At 44.0% G+C, this 23,229-nt stretch overlaps 1 protein-coding gene across 1 annotated transcript in view; it reads left to right on the forward strand.

Moving 5' to 3' along the window:
• The window catches only part of PRIM2 (DNA primase subunit 2), a 112,675-nt gene that overhangs the window by 87,664 nt on the left and 1,782 nt on the right, over nucleotides 1–23,229 (forward strand). The window contains exons 11-13 of the mRNA XM_032216834.1: nucleotides 2,321–2,447; nucleotides 7,500–7,582; nucleotides 14,017–14,085. Coding sequence (XP_032072725.1) covers nucleotides 2,321–2,447; nucleotides 7,500–7,582; nucleotides 14,017–14,085 — 279 coding nt within the window. The remainder of the gene's footprint in view (nucleotides 1–2,320; nucleotides 2,448–7,499; nucleotides 7,583–14,016; nucleotides 14,086–23,229) is intronic.

Consider the following 23,229-nt stretch of genomic DNA (forward strand, 5'->3'; position numbering starts at 1 on the left):
TGGTCCACAGTTGGACACACCTGGTTTAAATCACCTTGTGACTCACCTGCTGGAGTACTGCAATGTGCTCTACATGGGGCTGCCCTTGAAGAGTATTCGGCGACTTCAGCTAGTCCAGAATGCGGCCACGCGAGCGATTGTGGGTGCACCTCGCTTCACCCACATAACACCTATCCTCCGCGAGCTGCACTGGCTACCTGTCGATCTCCGGGTACGCTTCAAGGTGCTACTTGTCACCCATAAAGCCCTTCATGGTAGTGGGTCTGGGTACTTGAGAGACCGCCTACTGCCAATCACCTCCACTCGACCTATTAGATCCCATCGATTAGGCCTCCTCCGAGTCCCATCTGCCGGTCAATGTCGACTGGCAACTACGCGGAGGAGAGCCTTCTCGGTGGCAGCTCCGACCCTATGGAACGATCTCCCCGTGGAGATTCGTACCCTCACCACCCTCCAGACCTTCCGCACAGCCCTCAAAATCTGGCTATCCCGTCAGGCCTGGGGCTAAAGACTGTAACCCACCCGAATGGTATGAATGTTGTGTTTTTTAATGACGTACTGTCCTACATGTTAAATGTTTGTTCCCCCCCCCCCCTTTTTGAGTTGTAAGCCGCCCTGAGTCCCCTCAGGGAAAAGGGCGGCATATAAATAAACTTCTAAATCTAAATCTAAATCTAAAAAGTCGTAGGCTCTTAAATTTTGTAATAAGAGAGGAAGGCCTAGATATTTATCTTCTCTGCCATTAATGCTTTTCTTTGGAACAGTAATCCCATGTCTATAATATATACATAAATATATAACATAAATATATTATAAATATATAATATATTAATCCATGAATATAATGCCAACTCTGTGGGGCTTCCAGATGTTTCTTACTAGGCACGGGGGTAGTATGTTTTATTGCTTTAGCTGCTTTTTAATCTCCTGTTTTGTTGTCATGTAATATTTTGTTATTGTAAACCACTTAGAATCTTTTGGAATGGGAAGCCATAAACATCATTATAACAATAATTATCTACTAGAAAATACTTTGAAATAAATACAAGCTTTTTATATTATGTATAAAGAACTTATCTTAATCACCACAGTTACAAAATGAGCTAATTGAAAAAAAAATGCCATTTGTTACTCATAACAAGAGCTTCTTTTTAGAGTTTGAAAGGCTGTTTTAAACCAAACTGGTTTCCTTCTGTTTCCTTTGATTCTTTTTAGTAACTCCATTTAAAGACAATCTTGAGGGGGGGAAAAAAACCCTGCAATTCTATTTTTTTTGTAAGCAAAGTCCTACAGAAATTATCGGGTGAAACTCTCTGCCAAGTGCTCGATAACGTAGATTCAAATTTATTGTACTTTAGAATTATTCCACTTGTAAAACTTTTAACAGTTATGACGACTCGAAACATCAATATTTCACCCTTCGCGGTAACTAAATTTTTTTTATTATTTTTTTATTTTTCTTTATCAATTTCATATATACATTCACAATTATATGATCTCATAACTGTTATTAATAATATGTATTTATAACAATTTTTCCCTACAGTTGACAATATACTTGAAGATTACTTTCTTAACATCCCATAGATCCATCTTATCTTACAACGGTCCTACTTCTTCCCTCCCTCCCTCTTTCCTTCCCTCGTTTCTTCTCTCCTACTCCCCTTCCTTCCTTCCCTCCTTCCTTCCCTCCCTCCTTCCCCTTCCCTCCTTTCTTTTCTCCTTCTCCTTCCTTTCCCCCTTCCTTTCCTCCTTCCTTCCCCCTTTCCTTCTCTCCTACATTCCCTCCTTCCTTCCCTCCTTTCTTCCCCCTTTCCTTCTCTCCTACATTCCCTCCTTCCTTCCCTCCTTTCTTTCTCCTTCTCTCCTTCCTTCCCTCCTTTCTTCTCTCCTTCTTCCTTCCCTCCTTCCTTCCCTCCTTGCTTCCCTCCCTCCTTCCCTCCTTCCTTCCTACCCCCTTTCTTCTCTTTCTTCTCTCCTTCCTTCCTTCCTCCTCTCCTTTCCCTTCTCTCCTTCCCCTTCCTCCCCTTTACCCTTCCCCTCTTCTTCCAATTCCTCCCCTCTTTCCTACTCTTACATTCCCTCCCATTCTTCCTCTGCCTTTCCCTTTCTCCTATTCCTCTCCTTTCTCCTCTCCTTCCTATCTTTCCTTCTACTCCTCCCTCCATCCACTCTATCCGTTGTTGTGTTTACATATTCTCCTCTTCAGGGGATGACCTGGTTCTCTCTTTTTTTGTTGGTAACTAAAATTGCATACAGTTTACACCCTCTCTCAGTTCTAAAACCTCTGCTATTTTTATTGTTTGTTTTCACCCTTCAGTTTGATAAAGGATATGCTTACAGCATCCGCCATAACTATGGAAAAGAAGGCAAGAGAACGGATTATACTCCATATAGCTGCATGAAAATTATCCTGTCCAATCTCCCAGGCCAAGGGGATTATCACGGTGAGTGCTTCTTCCTGACAGGCAGCTTTGGAAGCCAATGGATTGGTTGGCTGTATTAGTGGCAGAAGTTGGATTTGTGGGCTTAAGGCAGCCTTCGCTGTCAAGCCGAGCACGCGGCTCCTCTTCTGACAATTTGTCTTATTATTGAACCAGGTCAGACAAAAGAGGTTCCTTCGGTCTGTGCTCTGCTGAGCCTTGCTGTGTTTCTTATTTTGCTTGTTTTCATCCCCATAATGTTTCAAAGCAACAAGTGGCTCGGCACTTTTTCTTTGCCAGCAAACTGTCAAAGAACTATAAATCATTTGACACTCCCTCCCCCCACAAACCAGACACTCTACAGAATCTAGATTAGATTTAGATTTATTTTATTTGTATGCCGCCCTTCTCCGGGAGGGACTCAGGGCGGCGAACAACTCAAAGGGGGAAAGGGAAACACAGAATACAATACAAGTAGTTAAAATAGCCAAGAATCGCACAGCCACACAGGTCGAGAGGGGAGGGGAACTCATCAACCCCAGGCCTGCCGGCACAGCCAGGTTTTAACGGCTTTCCGGAAGGCCTGGAGAGAGGTGAGGGTCCGAATCTCTGCGGGGAGTTCGTTCCAAAGGGCCGGAGCTGCCACAGAGAAGGCCCTCCCCCGGGTGGTAGCCAGATGGCATTGGCTGGTGGATGGAACCCGGAGGAGGCCGACCCTGTGTGATCTAATGGGTCTTTGGGAGGTAATTGGCAGCAGGCGGTCTCTCAAGTACCCAGGTCCAATACCATGAAGGGCTTTATAACTTACGACTAGCACTTTGAAGCGTATCCGGAGACCGATCGGTAACCAGTGCAGCTCGCGGAGGATAGGTGTAACGTGGGTGTACCGAGGTGCACCCACAATCGCTCACGTGGCTGCATTCTGGACGAGTTGAAGTCTCCGAATACTCTTCAAGGGCTGCCCCATGTAGAGCGCATTGCAGTAGTATGGGATGTTGTAAATCTAATGATTCATTGTCTGTAGAATTGAAACGGGGAGTGCTGTAATAACATTTCCACAAATTACATACAATCAGTTTTCCTTCCAAATGTTTAGTTTTTCCTTTAAGAGACTCCTTTTTCTCTGAACACTGGGAAGTCACTTGCCAATTACAGTGAACTGTTACTTTGTCTTTTATTTCTTCCCAGTCATTTAAATCCCATACGCTAGAGCAGGGGTGTCAAACTCGCAGGCTGGGGGCGTCATGTGCGGGCCCTGCCCCTGGGCGGTTTAGCGAAGGGGGAAAAAAAAGTCCTGATATGTCATGTGACATCATGTTGCCATAATGACACGGGTTTGACATCTCTGCCTTAGAGTATAGACCTAGGTGTCTAGAAAATTGTATGAAGAAGATATTTTGATAAATGTATTTTTTCTTTTATAAAATGGGTAAATAACTGTTCTGACCCCCCTTGTCCCACACCAACACACTCCAAGCCAAAGATAAGTTACGGCATTTAATTAACAGACAGACAGGTCCTTGGCAGCAAACCGGCACAGATAAGCCCTGGCAGCAATCCAGCCTGCCAAGCTCACAATAATGTTCTCCAACATTAGTTCCTGCGTTGACTTCTGCAAGAGGGGTGTGTGCACAAGCAGTCCTTTTATAGTCTGGAGAGGAGCCTAATGACCACCAGCTGAGTGCTATTACCTCCTGTAACTGCGCAACTGTTCCTGACGCCTATTAGCTCTTTGGTGCTGGGCATCCAGGAACAACTCACTGCTGGAGTCCGGCTCACTCTCCCTTGTCTCCTCCCCACTGGTCCAAGGCTCAGGTGCCTCCTGGCAGCCCACCAGCCTCTCTGCGCCCTGCTCGGAGTTGGACCCCTGTCCAGGGTCCTCCACATCCTCCAGAGCCAACTCAACTCGCTGTCGGAGTCTGGTGGCAGCTCCAACGGCTCCTGCTGGGCCACAACAAATAACTATAATTACTTTCTTCCTCATGTTTTCTATGTGTCATTTATTTAGGCTTGATTTTAGAATTAGAATGCCACCAATACTGTTTAGGACAGTGGTCCCCAACTTTTATCGCCGCGGACCAGTCAGCCTTTGATAATTTTACCGTGGCCCGCTGAGCACGCGCAGGGGTGGGGGGGCGTTGTTCGCGACGACACATTGATTGTTTATATATCAGATTGTTTTGATTAAACAACTTTTATTTTATTGTATTTAAACATGCCTTACAAAATAAAATACAATTACATAAATATAAAGTGCTTTAATATGCCCCCCCCCCCACCCGGACAGACTTATGTTCCTCAAAGACCATCCTGAACCCTCAACACGGACCAACCTTTCTGCCCGCCCTCCCCCTCCCCACCACATTCGGCGGGCAAAGAACAGAGCGCGCGCGCGCGAATGCCGTGGAGAGAGAGAAAATAAATATATATATAAATATATAATTGTTTGGGAGTAAAAGCGGGGAGGCGCACCCGGCCGGGGGGGGGGAGGAGGAGGAAGGAGGGTGGGAAGGAAGCTGGCAAGCGAAGAACAGAAAGTAATTAGCAAGGATTAAAACGACCTGCCGGAAAAAGAAGAGGGGGAAAAAAAAAAACCAGATCTGACGGCTAGTGCAGCCTCCACCGGAGGGGCTGCAGAAACACACACCGCCAGTCCTGTCCTTCCTTTCCAACCAGTCTCTCTCTGCACGCGCATACACACACACACACACACACCACACAAACACACACCCGCCGGCAGATATGCACGCACACACACTTTTTTTTTTTGCAATTGGCAGAACTACGGTTTTCTTTCTTTTTAAAAAAAATAATTAAATGGAGGTGGGGGGGGTGTGGAGAGAAAGGGAGAGAAGCGGACACATAAAACCGAGCCGCACTCGCGAACCACAGCATGCATCTGGGTGACAAAATTGCAGGGAGAAAGCAGGAAAACCCGAGGAGAGAGCAAAAAAAGAAAAGAGCCAGACCAAGCGCGGCAGGGCGGGAAGGAAGGCGATGATGATTGGGGGAGGTTTGAAAAAGCAGATCCAAGCGCAAAAGTTACTGAGTCATTTCAGCGGCAGCCGGAACAGTTTTCTTGACTCCCTCCCTCTCTCCCTCTCTCTCTCCTCTCTCACTCTCTCACTCTCTCTTTCCCTGGCGATGGATCGGTGCGGGAGGGGGGGAGAGAGAAGGGAGGAGACGGCGAGGGAGGGAGGGAGAGAGAGCCGAGGGTGGAACCAAAGGGGTGGGGAGAGAAATGCATTTAAGAGGAGCGGATTTAAAAGAGCGATCATGGCCCCCGGCCGCTGCGCGGCCCGGTGCCAGGTACTCCACGGCCCGGCACCGGTCCGCGGACCGGGGGTTGGGGACCACTGGTTTAGGATATATATATCTATAGGACTAAAGATACAGAGAACTGGTTTGTGCTTAAGGTACCAAGTTAGAAACTAGGAACCCATGAGTTCTAGTCCCACATTTGATATGGAACCAGCGGGATGATTTTTCACCAGTCATTCTCTGTCGGCTGTAGGAAGCAAGCAATGGTAAACCATTTCTGAAAAATCTTGTCAAGAAAACTGCAGGGACTTTCCAGGCAATTACCAGGAATCAACAGTATTAAAATATTAAAGATGAGCCACCTTGCTCTAGCAATTAAAGCACCAGACTAGATACTGAGAGACTGTGAATTCTAGTCCCGTCTTAGCCATGAAAGCCAGCTGGGTGACCTTGGGCCAGTCGCTTTCTCTCAGCCCAACCCATCTCACGTGGTGGTGGTTGTGGAGAAAATAAGAGAAGGAATATGAAGGTTTGGAAGTTTATTGACATTTGTATGCCGCCCACTCCCTGGGGACTCTGGGCGGCTTACAGACAAACAAGGGAATATATAAAAATTTAAATAGAAATTAAAATAGAAATACAATTGTTTAAAATTACACAACATACATACTACTTAAAATGGGGCTGGATGGTAATCAACAGCCCCAGGCCTGCCGGAACAGCCAGGTATTGGTAGCTTTACGGCAGGCCGGAAGAGTAGTGAGGGTCCGGATCTCCACGGGGAGATCGTTCCATAGGGCCGGGGCAGCAACAGAGAAGGCCCTCCCCTGGGGGGTCGCCAGCCAACATTGACCGGCCGATGGCACCCGGAGGAGGCCCAATCTGTGTGATCTTATCGGTCTTTGGGAGGTAAATGGCAGGAGGCGGTGATAATAATCAATACTGGGTATGTTTATCCTCTTCAGTTATTTGTAAAAATAATAAATATGTACATACAGACCGTACATATATACAAATGTATGATAAGGCACTTCCATCTATATTTGTAAGTTGTGTGCAACCAATGATGTCTACGGCTTTCACTAGCAATAATCTAATTTGATTATAAATCATGTATCATTTAAACCGTGGCACTTGATTTTTAAGTCAGTGTGGACAATCCCAGTGAAATGAATGGAACGAAAGATTGTTAGGCACCAAGTTTAAGTACTGTTAGCTGGTCCTCTATGTTATCATGTGTTTCTTTCCACTCAGTAATAGTACACATATTTTGAATTGTTTGTTAATTACTGCAGTTTCTTCTGGTGATATAATTGCTGTTTTACATATATAACCTTTCATGCCCTTTGCAGACTTGACCTATTGTATTTAGAGCTCTCAGAATAGCCTTTCCTAACCTGAAACATTCCAGTTTGGCTAGAACTACTTTCAAATATGCCAGCATGTTGGTTGAGAATTATGTCAGGTTGGACTTCCTGGGCGGGACCTTGCTGATGGTAGCAGCTGAACAGAGCTGCTCCCGGGTTCCTGGTCGCGTTATCTGTCTAGACATCTGACAGGTACCTTATCCTTCAGGCAAGAAGGGAAGGAGAATTATGTCAGGTTATAGGCCAAGCTTACTAAAGAACCAGAAATACTCATGCTGAACAGATCTTGTTGAAAAGTTTGCACGCGGGGAGGGGGGGGCGGTTAGTTAGTTATTTTTCTGTATTTTATAATCTGGTAGATAATAAATAAGCATTATTTTCTAGATTCACGGGTGCCTTGCTATGCCAATTTAGGAATAACTTTTACTCCCCTTTCTCTTTTCGTTAGGATGCCCATTTCGCCACACTGACCCAGAGCTGCTGAAGCAGAAGCTTCAATCATATAAAATATCTCCTTCTGGAATCGGTCAGGTACAGAATCTATTCTTCTGATACGTTGGTAATAAGGCATCAGAAACATATTTTTAATTTTATTCCATAATAATGGACAATGAATGCCATTGTCTCTTAAATTATAGCATACAACTTGCTATGATGTTCTCACCTACTTGATACACATGTGTATGCTTTTAAAAACATCCTTATTGGGCTCTCTTGTGGTTTTCAAATCCTTCTTTTCCTGTTAAAACCTGTAAAATTGCAGACATAAACCACAGAAATAGTCATCAAAGTAATATTTGTGATGGTTTTAACATTCCCATTTAATGGCAAGGCAGGGTATAACTTATGCTTTGTGCGTGAGTATGTGAGCATATACCAGTGTTGGTGAACCTTTTCGGCACCAAGTGGCCAGCTGGTGTTCGTGTATGCATGCACGCCAGAAACTGGAAAACCAGGGGCGGCCGCCACACATGCGCTCGCTGGAAACCGGAAGAGCAGCCGCCCGGTGCGCATGCTGCAAATATGACCTTCCAGATTGCGGTGCATGCACGCATGCACACCGGCCACTTGATATTTGCACATGCATGCGAGACAGAAAGCGGAAGACAAGGTAGCCAGTGCACATGTGCACGACAGAAACCAGAAGAGCAGCTCCCACACGCGTGAAGACCAGCAGGGCTATGGTGGGGGATGGAGAAACATCTGGAACTGATTCTCTAGCACCTCACTCTTGCTGGAGCTTCTTCTGGCCCTTGCTGGCCATACCTCGATCACTTGGGGAGACGCACAACCTGCTCTCCACCCCCAAGATAGTGGCCCGACCCAGCCGCGACTGACATCAGCCTCGCTAACATGAGGGCTGCCGGGGTGGGAATGGGATCTGGGAGGAGGGGACGACGCAAAAGGAGACGGGCCCGTAGCGCCCATCCATGGCTTTAAGAAGCTCAGGGCAGCAGGAACAGGGGGCTGGCTCCACTGAATCTCACACAATCACCCTGGGGGTCATGCTTGGAGAAAGCCAGAGGGCCCTCATCAAAGATGTTCACCCGTCAGCCGGACTCCCCCCTCTCTACCCCCCTCTCTCTCCCTCTCTCTCTCCCTCTCTCCCTCTCTCTCCCCCTCTCTCTCTCCCTCTCTCTCTCTCTCCCTCTCTCTCCCTCTCTCTCTCTCCCTCTCTCTCTCCCTCTCTCTCTCCCTCTCTCTCTCTCCCTCTCTCTCCCTCTCTCTCTCTCCCTCTTCCTCTCTCCCTCTCTCTCTCTTCCTCTCTCTCTCTCTCCCTCTCCCTCTCTCTCTCCCTCTCTCCCTCTCTCTCTCTCCGTCTCTCTCTCTCTTTGTTCTTCCCTGTATTGGGAGAATAATACCAGTTAGAACCGGGATTGCCATCACGAAGCAATGATGGCACATGACTGCATTGCTTAGCAATAGCAATTTCTGGTAGCCCCAGTTAACAACTCTAGGCTGTTCCAGGGGAAAGAGGTGGGAACCCAGATAAGGAGTGCAGAGTGCTGTAGGGATGGGCTGTGCATCCCTTGGAAGGTGCGGAGGGCCAATGCTGGCCATGCATTAATTATAGGAGACTGGGGAGAGGTTTGGAGAACTATTGCTGGCCACACATAGGAGGGCTGGTGCAGGCTGCATGCCCAGAGTGCGTGGGAAGATCAGGGGAGTGGAATTGGGGTTGCTGTAGGTGGGAGAAAAAGTGAGAATGATTTGCTCTAACCAATTGCAACCTTTCCTGCTGGCTTCCCCATTGACTTGGGGAAGCCAGCAGGGAAGTTTGCAAATGACAGTCATGTGACTGTGACTCCCTCCAACTTATAACAGCGAACTAGATATTGATGTATGTGGATCATAATCACATGACTGTAGGGATGCTGTGATGTCTATAATTTTGAGGATGGGGTGTATGTCCATTTTTTTCAGCACTACCATAACTTTTAATGGTCACTGAACAAAAGGCTATAAGTTAAGGGCCACCTGGATATTGTTAAATAATTCCATTTACAAAATTAATTTCTATTGTCTTATTTTGAACATATCAGTTGCAGTGCTATATGGTGAAGACGATTGAGAGATTGTACTAGATTCTTATTAAGAGCCGAGGTGGCGCAGTGGTTAGGGTGCAGTACTGCAGGCCACTTCAGCTGACTGCGATCTGCAGTTCAGCGGTTCAAATCTCACCGGCTCAAGGTTGACTCAGCCTTCCATCCTTCCGAGGTGGGTGAAATGAGGACCCAGACTGTGGGGGCGATATGCTGACTCTGTGAGCCGCTTAGAGAGGGCTGAAAGCCCTATGAAGCGGTATAGAAGTCTAATAATAAATAAAATAAATAAATAAAAATAAATTAATAGTTGAACAAATGTTGCTTCTTCTCTATAGCATAGAATAATAGAGTTTTTTTAACGATAATGTGCATTTTGTGGCATTTCCTCTAATTACCTTGAGAATGTGAAGGCAGAAATGCATTGTTTTTGTTTGGTTTCTTTCCAAAATTAGGATTTTTTAAAATAAAGTGAAATCTCTCAATGGTATAAATAGAGATATTCCTATAATTATTTTAGTGTCGGATGTTAAAAATAAAATGCCCAGAGAAAGCAGATGGCAGATTTGGCTAGGCAAAGAAATGAATGTCTTTGTAAAACCCTTAAAGAACAAGCTGAGTTACACTGGGGTAGTGAGAAACTGACCTGAAACTACAAGAAAATGTCTCTAAATATGTTACAGTTGCTGCACTTCAATCACATTTTAAATCACCTTTCAAATAAAAATGAAGGTTAGAAGTAGATAAAACGCAGCAAGCCTTTATTGAAAGATTGAGACTTTAGGAATAAAAGTAACTATTTTATTTGAAAAATGCTCCCTACTGACCTTGAGTAAATGAAGAGATCAATGATTGTAAAGCTAAAGGAAGCTAACCGTGCTAAGCTTATATGTAGCAGAATAGCCCATCATCTGATTTCATTGATAGGATCCAGAGAAGAGTGGGCAATAAACTGTAATAAGCATTTCTGCCTCATACACCCATTGGCTGGCTAAAGCCGTCCTTCAGGTCAGAGCCTTTTCAGTAACAGGTAGTAGTGGGCTTCTGAAAGTGTGTGTAATATCTTTTGGGTCAAAATCAATACATCTGTATTGTTACGGAGGGTTCCACCACAAAACCGCGGTAGACTAAAGAGCGCTCGACGAAAGCGCGTACCTGACGTCATCACAGCGCGACGAAAACATCACGCTGTGAGCGGTAAAGTTAAAATTAACGCGAAAACCTTACCCTAACCCCCCCCAAACCTAACCCTAAACCTAACCCTTAACCTAACCCTAAACCTAACCCTTAACCTAACCCTTAACCTAACCCTAAACCTAACCCTTAACCTAACGCTAAACCTAATGCTAACCCTAACCCTAAACCTAACCCTAACGCTTAACGTAACCCTAAACCTAAGCCTAACCCTTAACCTAACCCTAACCCTAACCCTAAACCTAACCCTTACCTTTACGTGAATCGGCTTGCTTTAGATATTAAGATATTAAATATTAAAGATATTAAAGCGCCCTTTTTTTTCCACGGTCGTATTTGTCGCGCTGCTGCTGACGTCAGGTATGCGCTTTAATCGGGCGCGCTTTAGTGGACCGCGGTTTTGTCGTGCCACGGTTACGGAGTGCCACATGAATGTATCCACACATGCACACAGTGTCAGTACACATTGTCCTATGCCTGACTATTTTTTTTTCCTTCTCCTTTTGTAGATTGGAGAGAAAGGGATTACAAGAGAGTAAGTAGGCAAAGAAGGGAGAAAATACCAGCAGCTTGCACTTCATACTCAGAGCTGCTAGTTCCAGCATGTTACTTTTAATTCCCCTCTGTATGCTTGCTTACTCCCTTGTAATCCTTTCCTCTCCAATGAATGCAAATGTAAACATTAGTTCCCTTACTAATTATCCCAGTGCCAGGGTAAGTATTCCCAAATCATAAGCACTGCTGCCTCCTATGATTTTACACCTAGCAATTACTTTGCTTAACAACTGAGTTGCTGGTTCCAATTGTGCTCACTAAACAAGGATTTTTTTCCTCACCTTTTATTTGAAAAAAAAAAACTGTTTTATATCGCTGTTAGAGATATATAGAGTTCTTGACTTCCCTTGCTGATTATATTTCTTCCAGAAGCGAAGGCAATATGGCGATTAAAGTAAAAATTGGTCTGCAAAGTTTTTAACTTAGCTGGTCAGGTAGGAAACATGTTTGCCCTCAGAGATGCAACAACTTTGAGACTGGCCACACACAAGTGATTGACTAAAAAGTGTGATCCAGAAAGTGCTTCTTGGAATGTTGTTTTCACAGCTCATTTGCCCAATCTTTCCATTGATTGCAGGATTAGTTCATTTAAGGCAACAGCCTAAATACCTGCACACTTTATAGCATTCTCAGGTTCACCACTGCAGTTTCAACAAAAACGAGACCATTTAAAGTAGAAGTACCCATATTTTTTCTATATGGACTTTTAGCAAGATTTTAGAGATCACGTAAGAACCATGTTTGTGTGAAAATAAATAAATAAGCATCATGGGCATTGGAATGAATCCCAGTCTAAATCAATCTAGTAAATATCAGAACATTCTGTTACTAGACTGTGAAATTTCATACGCCCCAGGTCCTGTGATTCAGATTTAACTGCCTGTAGGCTACTCAGAAAATTGCCAGAATACTGTCTGTCTTTTACTGTAAAGCCAAGGAAGTTTTCTTATATACGTTAGATCTACGATACAAGATTATAAAATCTTGGTTGGGTATCATTTCCAATTAGTTGGTATGTGCATAACTATATATTTTTTTTCAAAATTGCTACCTGCTCCAGTTCAAAATCAAAGAGACCATGCCAAGCTTGAGATTATTTTGGCTGGTTGACTTGTTTTTCACATTGTACTTAACAGGCGGTGACAGCAAAGGCAGATATTTAATCAGTTTTGCTTGTAACAGCAAAACAGACCCAGTAAGCACTTCTTTTGGCATCAGTGTGGTTTGATATATTCAGCAAATATTATTTGTACATCTGTCAATAACTATAAGGCAGTCTCCATAATGAGGACAGCAGGGATTTGTGCTGGAGTTTATTGCCACTCTTGACTTTAAAAGGTCAGCCTCTCAGAAGAAGGGTTAGAAATTTGCATTCCTCAAAAATGTTCTTTCTGCTGAAGCTATCTCTCAGTTACAGCAGTTTTCTATGGCTGATAAGCAGCACATATAAAAAAGAATAATTATAGATCAGCAGAGGGGGAAAAAAATGACATGCAACTTAAATTTTAAAGCGTCATTGCATTCTGCTGATAAGAATGAGTGCTTTTGCTGGACAGAAGCGATTACAAGGTAGAATTGGGAAGCAAATTGTATTTACAAGAGATAGAAAAAATCTTTCTAGTAGGAGTTCAAAACAGACAATTTCCTTTCTTGTCTCGGCGAACTGCTGTTTAAAAACAACTTACTTTGAGGGCTGATGTTTTGAGGGGGCAAAACGCCAGGCTTTCTGCTGCTGCTTCTCTAAATTAACTGCAGTTCCTTAGTTGGCATCGCAGTCCCATTGCGCTACCCATGCGTGAAAAAGCTCCGTGTGAGGAGTGACCGCACATGTTGAGTAATTTATGCTTCAGTTGCTCAAATGCAAACATGTATTTGCAACCATAGAAATATTTTCGATATAGACACCCAGGAAATAATTGTCCCAAATATAATAGCCACATTTTTTAAAAATTTCGATTTGAGTTGAGAATTTTTTTATAAGCACTGAAGTACATACTGTTGTGGCCCAGCAGGAGCCGTTGGAGCTGCCACCAGACTCCGACAGCGAGGGGCCCTATGAGTCGGCTCTGGAGGATGTGGAGGACCCTGGATAGGGTTCCGACTCCGAGCAGGGCGCAGAGAGGCTGGTTGGCCACCAGGAGGCACCTGAGCCTTGGATCAGTGGGGAGGAGACAAGGGAGAGAGAGACGGGAGCCAGTAGTGAGTTGTTCCTGGATGCACACCATCGAAGAGCTAATAGGCGTCAGGAACAATTACCCAATTACAGGAGGTAATTGCACTCAGCTGGTGGTCATTAGGCTCCTCTCCAGACTATAAAAAGGCTACTTGTGCACATGCCTCTCTTTGCAGAAGTCAACACAGAATCGAATGTCGGAGAACTTTGTATGAGCTTGGCAGGCTGGATTGCTGCCAAGCCTTATCTGTGTTTATTGCTGCCCAAGCTTGTCTGTGCTGGGTTGCTGCCAAGGACCTGTTTGTCTGTTAATTAAATGCCGTAATTTATCTCTGGCTCGGAGTGTGCGTTGGTGTGGAACGAGGGGGGTCAGAACAACATACTATATGCCAATTCTGTCATGCTTTCTAAAGATGTGTTCTCTTTACAGACCGGAATTGGGGTAAGTGTGTGTGTTTGTGTGTGTGTGTGTGTTTTAATCAGTTCAATGTCTTTTTTAGGTTTTGGACTTGGTGAAAGGTATGCATTATCAGCTGGCCTGCCAAAAATACTTCGAACTGACTCATGATGTAAGTACTTATTTCACTGTTGTGTTTGGGAATCAGACAGAAGACTCTAGAAAAACCAGGAAACTATCCTGTTCATTGGTGCCAGTGCCACCAATTATTAGTTTTGCTGAGCTAATGATTAAGTAGCACAGTGGTTCCCAAACTTGGCAACTTTAAGACTTGTGGACTTCAACTCTTGAAGCAGATATCTTTGATTCCATGAAACAATTAACACTTGGTAATTATAAACCATTATAGCTTCTCTGCTTTTCTCCTCCTAGAGAAAGGTACAGTATGGATCCCGTGGATGTGTGGATCCTAGGGTTTTTGAAGCTTAGAAACTGGAATCTGAAAGAGATCTAATTTCTGCAGTTTCTACAGGTTCCTCTGCTCCAATTTATTTATTTATTTATTTATTTATTTATTTATTTATTTATTTATTTATTTATTTATTTATTTATCTGTCTTGTATGCCGCCCACTCCCGGAGGACTCCGGGCGGCTCACAAAAGACAAGGGAAAGGGGGAGAACGAGACAAAGACAACATATTAAAAACAAAACCAACATTCACAATTTCCGTGGAGGTAGATGCTTCTCAGCCCCCCCCCCCCGCCTGCTGGAACAGCCAGGACTTGGTGGCTTTGCGGAAGGCCGGGAGGGTAGTAAGGGTCCGGATCTCAACAGGGAGCTCGTTCCAGAGGGCTGGAGCTGCAACAGAGAAGGCTCTCCCCACGGGGAGTCGCCAGCCGACATTGGCTGGCAGATGGGATCCGGAGGAGACCTAACCTATCCCTGATTGTGCTCTAGTCTACAGCCTCTTAGACAGGTGTCTCTTAACTTTAGCAATTTTAAGAAGTGTGGATTTCAACTTCCAGAATTTCCTTGTCACTTGAGAATTTTATATCATCTGTTATATTTTGCAAGGAAAGGAACCCTGGATGAATGATACAGCCACCAAATGCAGCTTTGTATTTAACCCCAGGCAATGATAAAATTATTTCTTCTAGTGGACAGTTACTTCTATGCTTTGTACCTCACTTACAACTTATCCAACTTTTAAATCAGAATAAAAGCAAATCATCACATGCATAATATAGCCTAGTTGCCATCATACTATTACTATAAAACGGTAAAATATGGCAGCGGAAGACAGAAAACCACTCTTTGGATAGTGGTTTATAATGCTTTGATATACTTCAAATGTTGCTTTTCACTCTATTCCACAAATACATTAGAAGCCAAATTTCAGCTTTTGATTTGTATTACAGTACTTTGATACAATCATATAACTAGAATATATAATGAAAGAGGCCAAGTTTATTAATTTCAAAGGGCATTTTTAATTGCCAAATTGTTTACATGCTATATATCAGTGATGGCTAACCTTTTTCTACAGGTGAGCCAAAATTGTGTGTATGTGTGCTATCGTGCGCACATGCATGCCCACCTCCCTGCGCATGCACGTGTGAACCCCTCAATGCATGCACCAACCCCCCCTCGGCACGCATTCATGTGCGAACCGCCATGGGGGGGGGGAGTTTTTGCCCTCCCCAGGCTCCGAAGGCTTTCCTGAAGTCTGGGGAGGGTGAAAAGAGCCTCTCCCAGTTTCTGTGCCGGCAAATATGGCTCCGCGTTCTACCTGTGGCATGTATGCCATAATTTCACCATCACAGCTATATGTAATCTAAAGTTGAATTCTAACTTTCAGTGTTCAGTTCTCTCTTTAGTTTTGGTGCATAGGATTAATTCTAGTTATTATTGCTTTGTCTTCATGATTTGGACACATCTCCAATGGAATAGGTTCTGTAGCCTTCTTCAGGATCTTGTCTTGCCGTTGAAATATTCTTTTAGGGTACTAAAATGCCATGTTATGGAAGAGGGAGGAACACTGGTGGAGTCATGTCAGCAGCTACTAATCGATAGGCATTTGGCCTAGGTTTCAGGTTTCAGGTTTCGTTTTATTTATATGCCGCCCTATTCCCAGCGGGACTCAGGGCGGCTCACAAACCCAAGAGGGGAAGGGAAACACAAGAACTACAAATACAAGCATTTAAAATAACCAACAGACACACAATCGAGAGGGGAAGGGAACTCATCAACCCCAGGCCTGCCGATACAGCCAGGTTTTAACGGCTTTTCGGAAGGCCAGGAGAGAGGTGAGGGTCTGAATCTCGGCGGGGAGTTCGTTCCAAAGGGCCGGCGCTGCCACAGAGAAGGCCCTCCCCCGGGTAGTAGCCAGATGGCATTGGCTGGTGGACGGAACCCGGAGGAGGCCGACCCTGTGTGATCTAATGGGTCTTTGGGAGGTAATTGGCAACAGGCGGTCTCTCAAGTACCCAGGTCCAATACCATGAAGAGGGTATTATGGTGCCAGAATCTCACATACAAAGGGAAAATATTGTAACAGGAAGGCTTGCTTGTCCTTCTTAGAAGTATGAACAGAAGCAATTGTAGACAAGGAAGACATATTAAGGGGCCTTTTGAGCACAGAAGATCTGCAGTGTATCTTTACTTCGTGGAAGTTCTACTTGATAATAATTTAAAGACTGTGCTGGGTCCAGTTGCAAAAGTTCCAGAGTTCAGTATTTTGCTTATTGGAAGACCACAAGCAGGGCAAAAGAAGCCGAGGTGGCGCAGTGGGTAGAGTGCAGTACTGTAGCCACTTCAGCTGACAGCTAGCTGCAGTTCGGCGGTTCAAATCTCACCGGCTCAAGGTTGACTCAGCCTTCCATCCTTCCGAGGTGGGTGAAATGAGGACCCAGGCTGTGGGCGCGATATGCTGACTCTGTAAACCGCTTAGAGAGGGCTGAAAGCCCTATGAAGCGGTATATAAATCTAACTGCTATTGCTATTGATCCTGTCTGAAAAAAAGGGAGGTGGCTAATATCCACACAATCACACTCTTGATATTGTGCATTGCTAATTCGTAGTGAACATCTTTGGGTATTACAGTATTAGCCTTCTTCTACCTTGACTATTGTCATCTTCTTGTTGATTCTGGTCTTTGCATCTGGATTTGAACTTTGGTCGATTCTTATTCATTGGAGTAAATGAAAGTTCAATTCCAAGAATGTTGAATAAAAATATCTGTGAATACAGGTTAAATTCTAAACAAAGCATTAAAAGAATAAATGTGTATTCTTTTTCAAAGTGCAAATTAGTACGGTATTTTAAAATATATTGAGGAAGGGGAAATGATTATAGTCACATCAGCTTCAAATTGGATTTACTTTTAGGTGTCAAATATCAAATTCAGTTTTAGATCCAAAAACAATGAAACTATAAGCAAAAAAGCTTGAAGCAGTGAGTATGTTTGTGTGTGTTTTCCCATTGGTATTATAACAGCCCACTATCATTAAAATAAGATAAAACAATGACATAAAGATATAATCTGCTTATGGCATAGACACATTCATAGTTGCAACATAAAATACATGCTCAGTGAAAAAAGTTCTAGCTATCGTAGTGAAAGTTGGGGAGTTTCATTGTGGGTTCTTTGTCATTGGTTATTGACCTAATGTGCTTTTCGACTCTCAGAGATCACAGAATAGCTGATTACATTAAAAAAAAATATTAAAACAGAAATGCATGCATTTTTTAACAATGTGTTTCTATGTAATTCCTGTGGAATTCAGTCAGACTTCCTCCCCGAACAGCACATGAAGGATTGCAGCTTAAACAGCATATTTACAGTAGAGACCTAATCGTGATTGTTGGTTCTGAGCATTACTTCCCAAATGAGTTTGTATGGAGCCCTGGGGTTCCACAAGAGATTGTTGTGTTATTGTGTTTTTTTTTTAAAAAAAACTTCTACATTCTGTAAAATCCTAGCACTCGGTAAGTTGGTATTTTCATGCGCTTCAGCTCAAGTGCTGCTCCCCCTTTTTGCTAGGATTTCCACGAAAGATAATTGCAAATACACCTTTTTTTAACCTTCATACCAGAGGTGGGTTCCTACCAGTTCGCACCTATTCGGTAGAACCGGTTCGTCAAATCTACCGAACCGGTTAGAAGAGGTTCCACCAGTGGACCCGGAAAGCAGGCCACACCTACAGAAGAGGTTCCAAAATTTTTTTGAAACCCACCACTAGTCCTTGGATATGATTATTCTACACTATCATGCTCCTATTTATAAAACTCAGGGCCTCTGTGGAAAGTAAGGATGCCTACTGCGTTTGTGGTGCAATCAGAACATTGCGTGTGTTGAAGTTGTTTTAACACAAACCAAAGATGCCTTTTAAAAAAAAAGTTTACATCCTATTCTTATGCATGCCAGTGCTGTGTGTGAGGTAATTTAAGATGGTTCTGACAAGTGTCATCGGCATCTTCATATCCGGTCACATGGGCGGCAAGCCACTCCCATCCGGTCACATGGGCGGCAAGCCACTCCCACAAAGGAGGCCACACCCACAGAGTAGGTTCGAACAATTTTTGAAACCCACCACTGCTTCATACATAGTGCCAAGCTAGTTGGAGATGAGATAATTTTTATGCAGCGATTGACTGAGATCTGAAAATTATTTTAAGGTTTCTTCTGGAGTAAAAAGTTTGAGAAAGGCTGCTCTATAGCTCTGTGGTGTCCTGTCTTTCTCAGAGGTCATTAATTCTAGTAGGCTAAGAAAAGAAAGATCAACTATGAAGTCCTGTAAGACTAGAGTACACTAGAACATAAGGTGAAAACTGGATGCCTGATGACTGGATTGCCAGTCGAGACAAATAATTGTTTTCCTCACATTTGATATGGATAAGTTTTCACTTCTTCTTGTCTCAATTATTTGTTTGCCTTAACTGATAAACTTGTGCATTTACACCCACACTAATGGATTCTTGTGCTTGAATGCCTCTTAAATGCTTAGCTATCATGAATGATTTAGCTGAGCCAATGTTCTTAGTAAATATAATGTGTGTTGAAATATGTTAGTAAGCTGTCAGAGCCATTAGGTTATAAACAGTAATAATTAGAACAGTTGCAATTAAACTTGGCAAAACACACATAGCCATGATTATAAGGAAACTGCCAGTTTTAATGTAGCTTTCACAAGCATAACGCATTTGATATTGTGCTAACACTTGCCTTTCTAATGATTTATAAAGAAGAAAGACTGATTTGCTCTTCAGTTTTTTCCGGTGGCCAAACCTCAGCTTCTTCGTTGATCAAATAATATGCTTTGAGAAAGTGTATAAATAAGAAATCGTTCCATATGGCCTTTGTGTAATAACAAGCTTGCCTCATTATCACCTTGCCATTCTGCACCTTCTTGATTAAAGCCGTAAGATCACACGGGTTCAACATCACGAGTTCAACTTTTTTTTTTTGAAGCCCCGTGGTATAACACCAAAAGAATGCTAGGTTTTACATGAAGGGTGCAGTTCAGATTGAACAGAATCTGTAAAAATGTTTAGCTTTAGAAGATGAAACACAAGGTGTGAATAATAGAGGAAGCTGCTTTTAATCTAATGTCCTTTTATTGCTTTGTTAGTCTGTATTAGAAGGTTTGGGGGGCGAGGGGTTACTGTGCTTTTTTACTTTTTTAAGTATAGACATTAAATGTGTTTGGTTTTAAGTTTAAGTTTAAGTTTAAGTTTATTTATAGACCGCCCAATCCCGGAGGACTCCGGGCGGCTTATAGAGAGGGGAAAGAAAATAAGATAAAATAAAATAAAAATAAAATAGACAAGTTAAAACAACACAGATACATTCATTTCAGTCGGGGCTGGACCTCAACAATGCGGTCAACAGCCCTAGGCCTGCCGGAATAGCCAGGTCTTGACAGCTTTTCTGAAGGCCATGAGAGTGGGTGAGGTCTGGATTTCTGGGGGTAGTTTGTTCCAAAGGGTCAGGGCAGCCACAGAGAAGGCTCTCCTCTGGGGGGCTGCCAGCCGACATTGTCTGGCTGACGGCATCTGAAGGAGGCCCACCCTGTGGGATCTCACCGGCCGTTGGGAGGAGTATGGCAGTAGGCGGTCTCGCAGGTACGCTGGTCCTAAGCCATGTAGGGCTTTAAAGGTAATAACCAACACCTTGAATTGCGTCCGGAGACCAATAGGTAGCCAGTGCAGCTCGTGGAGGATAGGTGTGAGGATAGGGTGCACCTAGGTACACCCAATATCGCTCGCGAGGCTGCATTCTGGACTAGTTGCAGTCTCTGAACGCTTTTCAAGGGTAGCCCCATGTAGAGCGCGTTGCAGTAATCCAGACTTGAGGTGACTAGGGCGTGAATGACGGTCTGGAGTGCCTCCCGATCCAAGTAGGGCCACAATTGATGCACCAGGCGAACCTGGGCAAAGGCTCCCCTGGTCACAGCCGACAGATGGTGTTCCAGTGTCAGCTGCGAATCCAGGAGGACCACCAAATAGTTTCTTTGTGCAGCAGAACTTTGTGGTTGTAGTAGTGGTAGAAGATTAGATTATATTTAAGTGACTCTTTAGGCCCGTGATGGCAAACCTATGGTGTGTGTGCCACAGGTGGCATGCAGAGCCCTCTCTGCAGGCACGCGAGCTTTCACCCCACCCCACCTCCACTGTGCATGTGCACGCGCTTTCTGCTGTCCAGCTGGTTTTTGGGTCTTTGCTGTGCATGTACAGGGGACAGGGCGCATGTGGGAAACACGCACACATCAGTGGTGGGTTTCAAAAAATTTTAGAACCTCTTCTGTAGGTGTGGTCTGCTTTGTGGGCCTGCTTTGTCAGCCATGTGACCGGGTGGGAGTGGCTTGCCGGCCATGTGACTGGGTGGGCGTGGCCAACTTGTAAAATGTGCTGAAACTCACTTAACAACGCTCTTGCTTAGCAACCAAAATGTTGGCTCAGAAACTCTGGCATTTGAAGCACGCAAGTCTTAAAGCTGTCAAGTTACAAGACCCTCGCACCCCTAACCCTTTAGAAAAAAAACCTCAGGGGTGTTCAAACTTGACAGCTTTAAGACTTGTGGATTTCAACTCCCAGAATTCCTCCTCTCGCTCTTCGTCTTGATGATGTGCGGACGGGCGGGTGAGGGGAGGGAGCTGGAACCGGTTCTAAACGGCACTGTAGATTTGTGGAACCTCTTCTATAGAAGAGGTTAGAACTGGCAGGAACCCACCCCTGGCACACATGGGCAAGGGAGCACAGGGGGTGGGGCACACGCGTGGGGTGCATGTGTCATGTGGTACCCCCTCTTCATGGTGCCACAAAAAAGGCAGAGTCTATCCTAAGGGTTATTAGAAAAAGTTTAGGAAACCAAGTACAATGCCGTTATACAAAGCTCTTGTACATCTACATCTTGGCAATTCTGGTTGCCAAGTTTGAAATAGGAATTGGCAAAATTGCAGAAAAGGGTTATCTAAACGATCAGAAGAACCCCTTTCCACAAGAGAAAGGCTAGAACTTGGGGTCTCTTTGCTTAAAAAATGAGAGATTTGTTTATTTGTTTGTTTATTTGTTTGTTTATTATATTTATATGCTGCCCTTTTCCCCCGAAGGGGACTCAGGGCGGCTCACAACTCAAACCAGGGAAGGGGGATACAGACAAAAAATTAAAAAATGACACATAACAATGCATAATTTAAAAACACACAACAGTCATTCCATTCGAGATGGGGGCAACAGCTCTTTAGCCCCAGGCCTGTCGGAACAGCCAGGTTTTAAGGGCTTTGCGGAAGGCCTGGAGGGTGGTGAGGGTTCGAATCTCCACGGGGAGTTTGTTCCAGAGGGTCGGAGCAGCCACAGAGAAGGCCCTCCTCCGGGTGGTCGCCAGTTGACACTGGCCGGCGGATGGAATTCGGAGGAGGCCTAATCTGTGGGATCTAATCGGTCTAGTGGAGGTAATTGGCAGCAGACGGTCTCTCAAGTACCCAGGTCCAATACCATGAAGGGCTTTATAAGTGACGATTAGCACCTTGAAGCGTATCCGGAGACCAATAGGCAGCCAGTGCAGCTCGCGGAGGATAGGTGTTAATGTGGGTGAACCGAGGTGCACCCACGATCGCTCGCGCAGCTGCATTCTGGACAAGCTGGAGATTGAGAGAAGACCTGATCAAGATATATAAAATGATATCTGAGTGATTATGTGCCATTGAGGTTGTTTTTTTTCCAACTCGGAGCAAGTGGAGAAGGGGAAAGAGGCAGGGACAATAGGTATTTACGCTGCCTTAAATTGATCAGAAATAAAGGCAGATAAAAACTGAAGAAATAACCCAGAGGCATTTGGTTGGCCACTAAGAAGAACACAGTTCTGAACTAAGATGTGTCTTGGCCTGATCCTCTAAGGCTAACTTTTTAGTTCTTTTTCATTCTTTTCAGTTTAAAAATGACTTGCTGTTACAAGATTTCCTTCGTGTTGAAGAATACTGTAAATATTTGGTAGTAACAATCTCTTGACTTTGAAGGCTTTAAACTAGGAAGTGTCTCGTTGCTTGTTTCTCTCTAAAAGTAAAAAGATTGGCAGCTGGACATTAAGGCAGCGGAGAGGGCAACTTGGATTTAATTGTGCATCCATGCGGTGGGTTGCCTGTTACGTTGGATTCAGAATCAGCTGGAAATTATAAATCCAAAGGATTTGGTTGGTTCCAAAGTGGGGGAAAAAGTCAATGCACAACAATTTACAAAGTTGCCAAGAGCAATACCAGGAAAAGAACTGACAAAAATCTTCAATTTGTTTAGTAGCCAAGGGATTTGCTCCTTTCAAATCCTTTTTTTTTTTTTACCAGTTATAGGAAACTTGTTTTTCATCTGCTGCTTCTAGGGAGAAAGGAGGCATCCCCCCCCCAAAAAAAAATCATACAGGACTGTAAATTAAGAACCAGCAAGAGTCACAAGAACCTGGATATAAAACCAGGGAATGTGGTTTAGTTTTGTTGCTGCTGCTTGTATATGATCAAATAATCTGTAAAAACAGAAAAGTAAGAAATGAATTGCCTTTATTTATTTATTAGACTTATATACCGCTTTATAGGGCTTTCAGCCCTCTCTAAGCGGTTTACAAATTTTTTTAGCAAATTGAGTCAGCAACTTGCCCCCACAGTCCGGGTCCTCATTTCCGTGACCCGTCAAAAGCGCGGAGGACAAAATCGCGCTCGACGAAAGCGCGCATGTGACATCATCACAGCGCGACGAAAAAAATTAAAAATTGAAATAAAATTAAAATTAAAGCAAGCCGATTCACATAAAGGTAAGAGTTAGGTTTAG

This window comes from Thamnophis elegans, chromosome 4, assembly GCF_009769535.1.
Source record: "Thamnophis elegans isolate rThaEle1 chromosome 4, rThaEle1.pri, whole genome shotgun sequence".
In the NCBI taxonomy this organism is placed as follows: domain Eukaryota; kingdom Metazoa; phylum Chordata; class Lepidosauria; order Squamata; family Colubridae; genus Thamnophis; species Thamnophis elegans.